Source organism: Bactrocera latifrons, unplaced genomic scaffold, assembly GCF_001853355.1.
Source record: "Bactrocera latifrons isolate USDA-ARS-PBARC rearing strain unplaced genomic scaffold, ASM185335v1 scaffold_47, whole genome shotgun sequence".
NCBI classification, from domain to species: domain Eukaryota; kingdom Metazoa; phylum Arthropoda; class Insecta; order Diptera; family Tephritidae; genus Bactrocera; species Bactrocera latifrons.
In genome coordinates, this window is record NW_017537123.1 from 65,286 (window position 1) to 78,867 (window position 13,582).

Genomic DNA, 13,582 nt, shown 5'->3' on the forward strand with positions numbered 1-13,582 from the left:
TATTTTATTTTTATTACACAATTTTACATTTGAAATTAAATGCATCAATTTGAAAAAATTAGAATTGATTTCGAAATAACTAAAATCTAAGCTTTTTCAATGAAAAGAAAAAGCTCTTAAACTGAGCTTTAGTCTCTTATATTTTTATTCGTTTTATTTTATTAAAATACTTATGATTTCTTTTAGATGGTCTCATTGCTAAACATTAAGTTATCTGGAAAAATGGATGCGCCGATTTTTTATATATTATATTTTGTTGTTTATATAAACCGTACTTTTAAAATTTTTTAATAAGACATTTTTCTTCAAAATGGTAGGTTTCGTGTTTTGTTTTAAATATTACAAAATTATTACCATCGATCTTCTTAGTATTTATTACTGGTAGTAAAATGTAGCAAAATTCACAAATACTTATTTTTTGTTGTGTTTGGTGGTTGTTTATTTTTTTGTTTTTATTTTACTTATTGTATCTCAAAAACAAAAAATGGAGACAACAAAATCTATACTAATGCATTCAAAAATATTGTTTTGATATTTAGAAATGATTTTCTTACTGCTTGCACTCTCGTGCTTGTGCATATGTGCGTGTATGCATGCATATATTGCAGATTTGTTGCAATTCCCACTTTTTAACCCACAAAGACCTCTCCTATTTTAAAACCTACAGTTCCCAATTTCCGTTCTTTTTTTAATTCTTAATTATCAGGATCTGTCAAATATTTTTTTCCTCCAATGCATAGTGTGTAATTAGATTTCTACATTATTCGTTTACTGCTAAATACATGTTTACAATATATATTAGTTTCATTTAAATAAAATACGATTATCAATTAATAATCAATTAATCATGATCAAGAATTCAATCAAAAAACATTTGATGACGCTCGTTTAAAAAGAGAAAATAAAAAAATCGGGAGTGTGTGGTTTGCTTTGTTTTACGTGTAATATGCTTTGTATAGGCTTGCTCTTTTAGAGCAAAAGGCATTTGGTCTTCTTCCTCTTCTTGACTTGTAATGCAGCTCTGGTAGCCGTTTCGAAGACATCTCTTACACCTTCCTTAGACTTAGCTGAACATTCCAAATAAGCAAAGGCATTGATTTTCTCAGCCATAGCACGACCCTCCTGTGGCTTAACAGGCTCCTGTTTCATTTTTGCTAGATCCTAAAAATCATACAAAAATTACACCTTTATTTGAACAAATTTCGATTTCATAACATACACGAATAGTGTTGGGATCATTTCGCAAATCCTTTTTATTGCCCACCAAAATTATGGGAACATTTGGACAAAAATGTTTAACCTAAAAATTTTTTGGAATTTCATTAATACGCTATTACTAAGAAACAATAGATTAACCTCTGGAGTCCATTTTTCGGGAATATTCTCTAATGAATCAGGCGAATCCACCGAAAAGCACATCAGAATGACATCCGTATCTGGGTAACTTAAAGGTCGAAGTCTGTCATAATCTTCTTGCCCAGCAGTGTCCCATAAGGCCAACTCAACCTAAATTTATGGTAAAAAATGTTAATTAGTGCAAATATTATTATTTTTGCTATTAAAATCCTACGGTATACTGTTTATGTAGCAATGTATAAATTAAAATATATTAGTAAGAAAGTATGTAAAAAATCTTAGATATAAGTTTAGTTAGGTTTTATTTCAAGTATATTATTATATGCATATACATAAAACATTTTGTGGCTCATATTTTAGATACTTGACTAGTTTACAGACTTGTTTTAAAACATTTACTAAATCTGCTAATCACATTTACAAACTTTATAAACGAAAAAAAAAAACTTTACTTCATTTTACTGTGTTTGATATATTTTTTTGTATACATAAAATATTAGAAATTTATAAAATACTTTTACTTTTTATATTTATATTTTGATATTTATATTCCAACTTACTTGTTTACCGTCAACTTCAATATCCGCAACGTAGTTTTCAAAAACCGTTGGAACATATACCTCGGGAAACTGATCTTTACTAAAAACAATTAGAAGACAAGTCTTACCACAGGCACCATCGCCTACAATCACCAACTTTTTTCGAATCGTCGTCATTGGTTCTGCAAAAAATGACATCACAAAATAAATCACTTTGTTGGAAACAATAATTCTACATATGCTTATATAGTATATGCAACAGTTGATATTTTTAACTTTTTCTAAGGTTGTGTACAAGTAAAATCATTTTTATTGGGCGGTAATATTTTGCGGGATGATAGGTGTTACTAGTAACTTCCATTATGTTTAGTATTAATTATTAATTAAATCGACAACATTAACACTAATGTTAAAATAATTTTATATTATCAAAAACATATTAGAGAATTTCCTGAACTCATTAAGGATTACAAGGTATTCATCTAACTGTTCGACGATCCTAAATGGCAACCGCTGCAAAAAAAATTTTTTGGAACCCTCCGCGAAACGGAACCATCGCGGACGTCATCGCAATCGCCAGCACATCTAATATCACAATAATCACCTTCATTATTACCACAGCTCAGCAATCATTGCCATCGCCCGTTCGCAGTTTCTTATGTGGAATTTTTTCTAATCACTCACCGCACCCCGAAATAGTTGTAGAAATTTATTTCATCTATTGACAATTGAAAATTTGCTTCTACTGTTTGAGGTTCACAATTTTCACTTACACAATTTGAAGTATTTTACAGCCGCACACTCGACAAAATCGACTACTGGGACAAAAAGAATGTGAATTTCCCTATTAAATTGCCTTCCTATCAGTATTTTCTTTGTAGGCAAATTCCTGCAAAATTAAATTTATTTTAAATCGTTTTCTCCGATAAATTTATTACTTTTCACACGAATAAAAATGATGATGAACAACGCCTTTAAAACACAAGTGACGATTGAACCCGATGGCAATTCAGTAATGCCAATCAAAACACAAAAATAACCCAAAAAATTGTAAAATTATATTAACAACCTCTTGCTATTCAAAGGAAATTGATACATATAAAGTTAACACGAACTTGACCTACTCATTTAAATGAAATTACAAAAATTAATATAACAAAAATGGAGAAAAATTAATTTCATATTTGCAAAAAAGTTTGGAATATTCACCATTTTTTTGACATTGCAACATTGAAAAATACGAACTTAATCGATGCAGTGAAAAGAGAAAAATATTATTTATAAAGCTGAATGTTACAAGAAAAAGTGAAACGAATATAATACAACGAAAACAAAATGGCACCTATACGGCTAACAAGGTTGATTATTAAGTGAAATATCAAAATTAAATATACCTTTTGTTAAAGACGAAATCAGCAAACTTATCGAAAGTATTTAGATAGATTGTCTAATCATGAAAATTTACTGGTAATAAATTTACTAGACAACATTATGGAAGTTAGACGTTTACAACGAACTCACATTTTGGATCTTCCATATAGATTTTAAGTAGCTTTAAAAAGTTTAAGCAAATAAAATAATTTAAGAATATATTGCTTAGTCTCAACGGAGAACAATCAATACTGTCACTATTAATGTATTTAAAAAATTTGCTGACTGTCAATTGATAGATTGCAAATAAATATATATTTAAAAAAAAATGTTTTCCAAAATGTTCAATGAGCAAATGTATTATATTCAGCTTTCTTTTTGACTAAGGTGTTGATATATATCCTCATATTTTATTATAAACAAAATATATAAATTTCAACATTTGCTCCTGTCTCTTATACACATCTAGATGTGTATAAGAGACAGGTTGATATATATCCTCATATTTTATTATAAACAAAATATATAAATTTCAACATTTGCTCGTTATATAAATTTCTAAAGATTTCCATAAGTATGTATGTTAAATATAAATATTCTAAAATTACTAACATATAGGGCTTAGAGGGTTAATAAAATAATATAATGCAGATATTTTGAATTTTAATGACATGTGACTTTATCGTATTAATTAGCAGAAATAAAAACGTAAAATTTGTATGTAGAAACAATGACCATCAAATTTTAAACTTTGAATTTGCAGTACGAAAGCGTATTGTATTGTATTGTAGCATTTGTAATTTCTTACCTGTAAAATATCGTACAGTTTCAAACGATTTTTTTGTGGAGACTTTACAATTTCATATATATGACATCTGTATATTTTCACCTTTACACCGCACATGACAATTCGCCTTTTTATTCACCTTCTCCCTCATACATTCGTAAACAAGTACAGAGGGCAACAACAAAGTATTTCCCGCCGAAACGTAGCATCTGCTTGCGGTCGACTGCAATCTTTGAGAATCCCATATAAGAGGAGGTAGGCAATGAGTTTGGCTTCAAATAGTTTTCTGACGTAGAGTAAATTGTGTTAGTGGTATAGTCGGGCTGTGTTTTGCAATTGAAATAATTTTACAAGTGTATTATATTAGTCATTACCACATTAATAAATATATATAAAATGGCATTCTCTGGTAAAGAAAACATCACAGAAAATCTGGAAAAATTTTCACTGAAGGTAAGAGAAATTTGGGATGTGAAACTAAATAAAATGATCTGTTTTTTGGTTTTGTATTCATTTCTAATTGTTTATTTACAGAGTCCTAGAAAAATTTTGACAGACGTGAATAATATTCGTCAAATGTTGATCGGTGATGAGAATTTAGCTTCCAAACAGCAGGATTCAACATCAGTTGAAAAAGTAATGTTAGCTAATAAACCTGCAGCACCATTTGACCCATCAATTGAACCATTACTGAAAGAAAATCCACGTCGTTTCGTAATCATGCCAATTGAGTATCCAGATATATGGCAAATGTACAAGAAGGTATGTATGTACATACTTATGTAATTTAAATCTAGGATAGACGAGTAGATAAATTTATATTAAATAAAATACGTATAAATCGATTATAATTATCAGCTGTTTCAACAATGTGTATGTATATGTATGTATGTACATATATAATTCGAGGTAGATTTTTTAGTCGGTGTTGACGTCGACGTGATGAGCATGTTTAAACATGTTCATTTTCAAGAGAAAGGTGCAGTTTCGCACCATTCTTATTTGAGACAATAAGGGGGAGCAATTTTCATCATTAACAAATACTTATACATGATATGATTCATAACTTTAACTCATTGTGGTATACTAAACCATATGTAGCACGTATAATTTGGCGCGCAAAACATCTATATGAGTTGGCGCAAAATAATTCCCGCTCGCGCGTTTTATTTGATAAGTACTTATCGCAATTTGTTTTTTTTTTACGAAATTTATGTAAATCTATTTTTATTGCGAAAAGTTGTGTGCAAAACGTTACAATAAGTTCGGAAGAAAAATAAAAAAAACTTCAGTTTTATATAAAGCTATTTTTTATTACCTTTTATATCTTGAATTTTATCTGGAACTGTGTTGTAATTTTAATCGTTATAATATAAGCTAGTTCTCACAAACTTATTTACATGTATTTGTTTATTCAAACTTATTTATTGGGCCATATTTATATATTGCAGGCAGAAGCATCGTTCTGGACAGTAGAGGAAGTAGATCTTTCTAAAGATATGGATGATTGGGCACGCCTCACTGATAATGAACGACATTTTATTTCCCACGTGTTAGCCTTTTTCGCCGCATCTGATGGTATTGTGAATGAAAATGTAGTTGAACGCTTCTGCCAGGAAGTCCAAGTGACAGAGGCACGTTGCTTCTATGGATTTCAAATTGCGATGGAGAATGTGCATTCTGAAATGTATAGCATATTAATTGATACATATATTAAGGACTCGAAACAAAGGAATTGCTTATTCAATGCTATAGAGACAATGCCTGCCGTAAAGCGTAAGGCAGATTGGGCGCTTGCTTGGATTTCTTCGAAGTCGGCCAACTTTGGTGAACGTGTAATTGCATTTGCTGCCGTTGAAGGTATTTTCTTCAGTGGCAGTTTTGCTTCGATCTTCTGGCTTAAGAAACGTGGTTTAATGCCAGGCTTGACATTTTCCAATGAACTAATTTCACGAGATGAGGGACTTCATTGTGACTTCGCATGTTTGATGTTCCAACATTTAATACAAAAACCAAGTAATGAGCGTATTGTTGAAATAATTTCTGAAGCTGTTAAAATTGAGCAGGAATTCTTAACTGACGCTTTGCCGGTGAATCTAATCGGTATGAATTGCAAACTAATGTCCGATTATATCGAATTTGTGGCTGATCGTTTGCTTGTCGAGCTAGGAGTGGGGAAGGTAATATTATATCCATTCAGTCGCAGTAGGTAGTGATAATTTTTTTGATAATCTTTTCAGATCTACAACACACCGAACCCTTTCAGTTTCATGGAACTTATTTCATTAGACGGAAAAACGAACTTCTTTGAAAAGAAAGTGGGTGAATACCAGAAATGGGGTGTAACTGCTAATCGTATGGATCACGTTTTTACATTAGACGCTGATTTCTAAAGACGACTTGTATAACTATAAGATATCGCTATAAAAAAAATATTTTTTACCATAAGATAAGATAAGATAGAATTGATAAATGAGGAATAAAAGCCCTAACAGTAAGTAAAACAAATCACCAAAAAAAAAATTCATTGTTTAATTAATTTCATTAAATTATAAATATATCAAAAAAATTATGAGAAATTTCGGCGGCCAAAAACTTAGTAGTGTAACAAATTAAATCCGAAATTTCAACAAAAAGGTAGTAATTTTTTTTTTTACTTTTTTCAATTTGGATATTGTCTTTTTATGAAATTAGTATTTAGTTGCGTGACCTTTATTATTTAGTATTGAAGCACAGCGTGGTGGCATTGAGTCAACGTGTTTTTGGCATCTTTCGCTGGGAATTCGACTCCTATACGTTCTTCACAGCCTCCAATAGGTGCGTGGTCGATGTCGACTTATATCGAGTTACTGTCTCCTTGACATCAGTCCACTAATTTCTATTTTCTATGAGGTTGATGTCAGTGGACTGTGACGGCCATTCCATTACCTTGCCATTCGTTTCCTCAAACCACCTTTGAGCAACTTAAGTTGTGTGCTTGGGATCGTTGTTCTGCTGGAACGTCCAAACAAGCAGAATTTTTTTACTGGCATACGGCAGCATGGTTTCTGGAGTATTTCGACCTACGCATCATCGTCATGTTTTCCTTGATCTAATAAATGAGTCCTACACCTTGCCAAGAAAAGCACGCCGAAACCATGATACATACACCTCTATGTTCTACCGTTTTTGTTGTATATTTCGGCTGATATTCGGTAATTGGGCGCTGGTCGACGCGATCCTTTACCGCAATACTTAACAATCTTTGATTCGTCCGACCATAAAATGTTCCCCCATTTTGTCGAAGACCAATTAAAATTTCCTTAAGCGAATCAAAGTCTTTGTTCAACATGTGTTCTAGGCAATAACTGAACTTTTTATGGAGGGGGCCCCCAAGTCATAATCACGCACGACAGCGTATAACTTCAATACCTCTGTAGCAGCCGCAAATGGAATCTGCCTTTTGTATCTGACAATGGAATTGACTTCTCTTACTGTCACTTCATGCTTTCACATAGTTTATTCCTTGAATGGTACTTGAGAGCATTACGTATCATTGTGGGAATAAGAATGTAAACTTTGACAGTTGACAGGATTGGGTAGGTTTTGACCTTTTGCAATTAGAATGACTGGAACAACCAGATTGAAATTACACCGAAAATGTATGTGAACGGCGGAATTTATTGCCGCCGTTCAAGATCGCTAATAAAAATTTAAAACAATGAAAATCAAAACAAATAGGAAATTTAAATATATATCATGAAACGTTTTGTAATTTGATGCATAATAGAATAAATTTTCTATTAAAAATGATTAAAAACATTTATTAATTGAGAACTAACAGGCTTAATGCACCTTATTAAGTATTGAAATATCGTAAGTCAGTTGTTTTAATATACCACAAAATCATAAAAAAGTAATTAAGTAGTTTCGCCATATATTAAAAGTCCAATATATAATAATTTGCAATCGTAATAAATGTTGGGTATTTTAATTTAAAATGTCCAAAAATTCTTATTTGGTGCGATCTGGCCATAATGGAAAATGTTATAACAAACGCTTATTTTGAGGCGCTCTCACACTGAAATAAGTTGGGCATCCCATTATCCCTGGTGTTTAGTGAGATTGGAAAGGAATCACACTATGAGCTGCAGTCTGGTCGAACGATTCTATATTCTATGTAATTAATGGTAAAAAGTGGTCGACCAAAATTGTACATTTTTGGTTCATTAAAGTTCATTATAAATATAAAAAAATCTGTTAATTGTTTGATTTCTGCAAAATATAAAATCTTTAAATATCGCTACAATTTTATTTATTTGACAGCCCTTGTAAATATTTTTCTGCGTGTGTTTGTTGTTGTACCGTTGCAATTAGGTGAAAAAATCTGCAACTCGTGCACCGTGCAAGGGTTTTGCAAGAGAATCCTCTTAATCACTCAAAAAAAAAGGATCAGGATGATGCTATTGCATTAAACCATTTGACATATGTACTACGACAAATGATGACATGTCATTAATTAAAAGTCGAGTAGTTAATTCCAAGGACGTTATCAATGATGTCATACATTTATTTTGGTCTAATGAAGAGACAAATAAGTTCAACGTCCTTAAGCTCAGTCGACTCGTAACTGAGTCTATTCTTTCAACTGCTAAAGACTCAGTTAAAGGTAAATATTCATATGTATATACAACTGTATTTTAAAACATTTGCCATAAATAAATAAATATTTATGCTACTAGATAAATGCCTTTACCCTGCCAATAATAACAAATTTCTGCAAATACATATGATAGTATTGCAAAAATAAAAATGAGTACTTATAGAACTGTTGATATTTTGGAAATTGGTTTGGTTGCTCTTATGGTCGTCTAGGCTTTACTTCAACGGAAATAAAATTGCAATTATAGTTGACAATATTTATTGTAACAATTAAAGATATAATATTATGATAGAATTTAACCATCGAAATACAGTATAAAGTAGGACAGAGCTACTGTTTAAACAATGTATGCATACCTTTGACTGAGACAAAATCAAACAAACTGTTGTGATCATCCTTTATGAGTTCCCCTTTGCTTTGGCAAATATTGTCCCAATATTTACTCCTATAAACATAATTTGATTCTGTAACCACTATGTAAATATTTTAAATGGGCTTATAAAGTAAAGTGGTAACATATTTTTTTCGATAACGATGCGTAGCGCTCAATACCATAACGCCATCCTTTATAGATAATGCATAAAGATGATTAAGCATAACATGATTAGGTTCTGGAAGCAAGGTCGGCTCACACTGAAATATTTGTAATTAGTGCTTGTAATTATACATGCATGTGATTTATATAGATGATGTATTCTTACCGAGAGCGGTGTGTCTTTGTTGAGTATTACTTGGAGCAGATGCGGAGGCAAAACGGGGGGTCCAGAAACTTTTTCCCACGGTTTAGGCTGAGGAACTTCTTGCGAATATTCTTTTTCTGCGTAGTTTGGGGCATTTTCACTATCTTTAGCAAGAGCCTGAAACACTTCAAAATCAGACTGACGTACTGAAACTAAATTATTCTTAATGCCGTCATCATTTTCGATACTTTTCTGAAAATTTGAAGAAATTGATTTTATTTTTGAAGCTTTGTGCTAAGGTACAGGAATAACAGAATTTTAAGAGATCTTATTACTTAGTATGTATATATATATTTTCATACTCAAATTTGTGTGCGAGTCTATTTCTATTATAACTGGCCAAAACTTACATACATACCTATGTGTTTTTCAGAACAGAAAAGGGAACATTTTAAAACATTCACAGGGACATTTTGAAGATAATGTAAATCACTAAATTGAGTATAAATTAATAACCACATACACATAAACTTCTTTTTCACTGTTAACTTAAATAAATATGGGAACTAATTATATAGCTCCATTAATTAGTGTTTTGCAGCCTTAACTCTTCACCATTGGCATGCGTATAAAAGTAATATTAAAATTATACAAAATCACTTCATTTTTACTGCGTATTAATCAAGTCAAAACATCTAGTTATACGTTTATGTATTTATACATATATATATATAAATGCATGTGTGCGACAAGGCCATTCACAAGATTATAAATTGTATGGTATATTGATTTATCACAATGCAAAAATAATGTAGACTGATTCTAATATTTTAAATTATGCGTACCAATTTGGGATCATGCTTCCATTCTCCATCTACACAAAACTTGTATTGATGATCGCCTTCTGGAAGGTCAATAATTGCCACGAAATTACCATGGCTACGTGCCATAGGTATTGGCTTCCATTTTGAAAAGGTGCCTGAAATCATCACATTTTTACCACCACCATCCCAACGCAATACGGTTGGCAAACCCGAATTTCTAGGTAGCTCTATTATGGAGCTTTCATCTTTGTCGTCATTAGAATCAGTAGTTGCATCTTTTATAGACATTATGCTGCCGGAATTACTATGAAGCAGGGTAGTACTGCCTTCGGAAACAGTATTAGCGCGTTTACGAGGGGTGGGTGTGGTGTTTGCTTCTATAGTAGCTCTGCTACCGACGGGCTTCGTGTAATATGGCTGATCTTCGTCTTCTTGCGAGGAACCACCGAGCAAGACTGAGCGTGCGTTCTTGTCATTTGCTACGTCTTTATCGAAAGTAAAGGTTTGAACACCATTGCCGCCGATGTCACCGACTGCACTCATCCCAGGTGTTGCTGAAATCGAATCACCACGTCCAGACATTTCTCGAAATGGAGAGTTTGGTGTTGAAAGGTCACTTGACTTATGTCGTTCACGGCTCATACTGTTACTGCCTGCATTGCCCATAACTGGTATCACTTGGTTAAATGAAGTTTCGCGATATGATAAAAAATAATTCGTAATTATGCAAAAGCTTAATTATATCTTTTCTAATTATTAATTAACTTGCACGCAAAATATTTTGGCACGTATAGTCTAGTCTTCTTAATTAATTGGCAATTTCTAGTTTATTTTTGAGTTCGATTTAATAAAATACGACTGCACTTTTAATGATTTGCACATAAACTATGTAAATTTCGTTAGGTTCCATAAATAAATAAATAAATACATGTATATCTTTATGTAAGAATTTGGTACGAAAATAAAAATATTGTTTTGACTCGTACAAAAAAAAAAAAGGTGAAAAACGAACATGCAGCACGAATAGTTTAGTCGTTTTGTTTTTCTATTGTTTACCTCTGTAAATAGGGTTTTAATATCGACAGGTAATCGATACTAGTATCGCTAGCAATATTACATTGAAGGCTGCATAGTGATTTTGTTCAGCGATAATTATCTAAATAATTCACATTGTAACTATTTAATATTTTAATGATAATTTGTATCATTCATATGTACATACATATATGATAATAATTAATTTTGTGCCCATAAATTAGTAAATATAGCTCACAAATTATTTCAGTTTTGAACCAAAAATTAAATGTGAAATCTGAAGCTTGCTCTTATATATCGCAGACATGTCTGTCCTACGCCATTTTAGAGGAAACTTTAGAATACCTTCCCAAGATTTCAGGGATAAATTGGTGAGAAATATACATTTTTGACAAATATATTTGTTTGAAAAAGTAAGATTACATATTTTAAGACTTAAATAACCGTCTATTATTCAATAATTATAAATGGTCAATGATTATTAGCAATGCGCGGTTTTCATTGGCAATATTGCTAGAAAGACATAATAGCAATCTTAAATTATCTGCTGCGATAACGCATTACCAATGTATCTATTGCGTTAAGCTTTCATGTAAAGGGGACTGGGTATTAATTTTACTGTCTTCATTAAAAATATTGTTTCTGATAAGTTTATCGAGATAACTATTGTTTGTGTAAACAGCAAGTAAGAAACATGTGTGAATAATATCTACTGTCAAAACAAACTCAGAAAAATCTTTATACATTTCAGTGAACAAAAGAATCGCTTTAAAGTATATATATATATAAGATATAGACATGCCGATTAAGTGTAAAACGGAATGTGGCCGAAATGCTGTACTAAAGGTAAGTATCGTCAACAAAAATGCCTTAGAAATTGTGTTTAATTATCTCTTGTGTATATATGTAGCGCCCAAAAACATCAGACGCACTATGTAAAGAATGCTTTTTTGCCGCTTTTGAAGCAGAAATTCACTACACTATAGTAACTAATAAACTATTTACAAAGGGAGAAAAAGTTGCAGTAGCCGCAAGTGGTGGAAAGGATTCAACAGTTTTAGCTTATGTATTAAAATTACTCAATGATCGCCATGATTATGGTCTTCAATTAATTCTTTTATCCATCGATGAAGGCATAACTGGGTACCGAGATGACAGCCTTGAGACAGTTAAAAAAAATCGCGATGACTATCAAATACCTCTAAAAATTCTTTCTTATGATGAACTGTATGGTTGGACTATGGATCGTATTGTTGGACAAATTGGACGGTCAAATAATTGCACCTTTTGTGGAGTCTTTAGACGACAAGCTTTGGATCGTGGAGCAAAACAGCTTGAAGTAGATAGTATAGCAACTGGACATAATGCCGATGATATTGCAGAAACCGTTTTGATGAATATTTTGCGTGGCGATACCGCTCGTTTAAGACGTTGCACAGATATAAGAACAGGTGGGGGAGAGAACACGATTCCTCGCGTCAAACCTCTTAAATATACTTATGAGAAGGAAATTGTTATGTATGCTCATTTTAAAAAATTGGTGTACTTTTCAACCGAGTGTGTTTTCGCACCCAACGCATACCGAGGACATGCTCGTGCATACCTAAAAGATTTGGAAAGAGTTCGTCCCTCGGTTATTATGGATATAATACATTCTGGGGAGCAATTACTTTTTAAAGATACTGTTAAAAAACCAGTTCGAGGTATATGTGAACGCTGCGGATTCGTATCATCTCAGCAACCGTGTAAAGCTTGCATTTTATTAGAAGGACTAAATAGAGGCCTCCCTAAGTTAGGGATTGGGAAGAAATCTAAAGGAGATCGAATGAGATTGAAACAAGATAAAGAACTCGCTTTAAGGGAACGTGCCAATTTAGTTAAAAATGATTTCTGATATTAAATAAAACAAAACATACTTTTAATTTAGTTTAATCTTATAATTATGACACAAAAACAGCTATTCATCGACAGTTAAATCCGTAAAATCTACTCTGCAGGCAAGTGATTGTTGTTGTGGCAGCAGAAATCTACCGATTTGAGGCCCTAGGCGGATAATATTAATAATTCCGTTTCCTGGGCCTCCCGTTAGATGACGTCGACGACAACACAGATAACCCTTACCATCCCAACGGGGATTGAGATACCGTTAGAACAACAATTCCGGTTATGTAGACATAATTGTCGAGGGCTATATATGTATGTAAATTATAGAGATCAGCAATATCTAAATATATGTTACTGTTCTGCGACGGAAGTTACAGTTGCTAGCATTGAAATAGTAGTGCCTATTGGCAAAGAGAGTTTTGCTTTAAATTTTGTTTCTTTTATAATATTGCCGTCGATCATTA

The 13,582-nt window shown here is 32.2% G+C and overlaps 4 protein-coding genes across 5 annotated transcripts; 2 read left to right on the forward strand and 2 right to left on the reverse strand.

Annotated features, from left to right (window-relative positions):
• Window positions 1-571: 571 nt before the first annotated feature.
• LOC108973339 (ras-like GTP-binding protein Rho1) lies at window positions 572-2,929 on the reverse strand. 2 transcript variants are annotated; one of them, XM_018940557.1, is made up of 6 exons: window positions 2,843-2,929; window positions 2,669-2,784; window positions 1,917-2,077; window positions 1,357-1,506; window positions 1,220-1,300; window positions 572-1,161 (listed from the first exon to the last, which is right to left on the reverse strand). In XM_018940557.1, the coding sequence occupies exons 3-6, from the start codon at window positions 2,070-2,072 to the stop codon at window positions 970-972; spliced, it is 579 nt and encodes a 192-aa protein (XP_018796102.1). In that variant the 5' UTR covers window positions 2,073-2,077; window positions 2,669-2,784; window positions 2,843-2,929; the 3' UTR covers window positions 572-969. The 2 variants fall into 2 exon arrangements, with proteins under 2 accessions (XP_018796102.1, XP_018796103.1); XM_018940558.1 differs by lacking the exons at window positions 2,669-2,784; window positions 2,843-2,929 and adding an exon at window positions 2,500-2,631.
• A 1,365-nt stretch (window positions 2,930-4,294) lies between these two features.
• Window positions 4,295-6,561, forward strand: LOC108973340 (ribonucleoside-diphosphate reductase subunit M2). The gene is made up of 4 exons (XM_018940559.1): window positions 4,295-4,506; window positions 4,588-4,815; window positions 5,505-6,233; window positions 6,294-6,561. Exons 1-4 carry the CDS (start codon window positions 4,450-4,452, stop codon window positions 6,444-6,446), a joined length of 1,167 nt encoding a protein of 388 aa, XP_018796104.1. The 5' UTR covers window positions 4,295-4,449; the 3' UTR covers window positions 6,447-6,561.
• A 2,375-nt stretch (window positions 6,562-8,936) lies between these two features.
• Window positions 8,937-11,182, reverse strand: LOC108973204 (5'-AMP-activated protein kinase subunit beta-1). The gene is made up of 3 exons (XM_018940272.1): window positions 10,221-11,182; window positions 9,397-9,627; window positions 8,937-9,328 (listed from the first exon to the last, which is right to left on the reverse strand). Exons 1-3 carry the CDS (start codon window positions 10,863-10,865, stop codon window positions 9,182-9,184), a joined length of 1,023 nt encoding a protein of 340 aa, XP_018795817.1. The 5' UTR covers window positions 10,866-11,182; the 3' UTR covers window positions 8,937-9,181.
• Window positions 11,183-11,818: 636 nt separating this feature from the next.
• LOC108973215 (cytoplasmic tRNA 2-thiolation protein 1) lies at window positions 11,819-13,156 on the forward strand. The gene is made up of 3 exons (XM_018940286.1): window positions 11,819-11,919; window positions 11,986-12,080; window positions 12,145-13,156. The coding sequence occupies exons 2-3, from the start codon at window positions 12,033-12,035 to the stop codon at window positions 13,126-13,128; spliced, it is 1,032 nt and encodes a 343-aa protein (XP_018795831.1). The 5' UTR covers window positions 11,819-11,919; window positions 11,986-12,032; the 3' UTR covers window positions 13,129-13,156.
• Window positions 13,157-13,582: the final 426 nt, after the last annotated feature.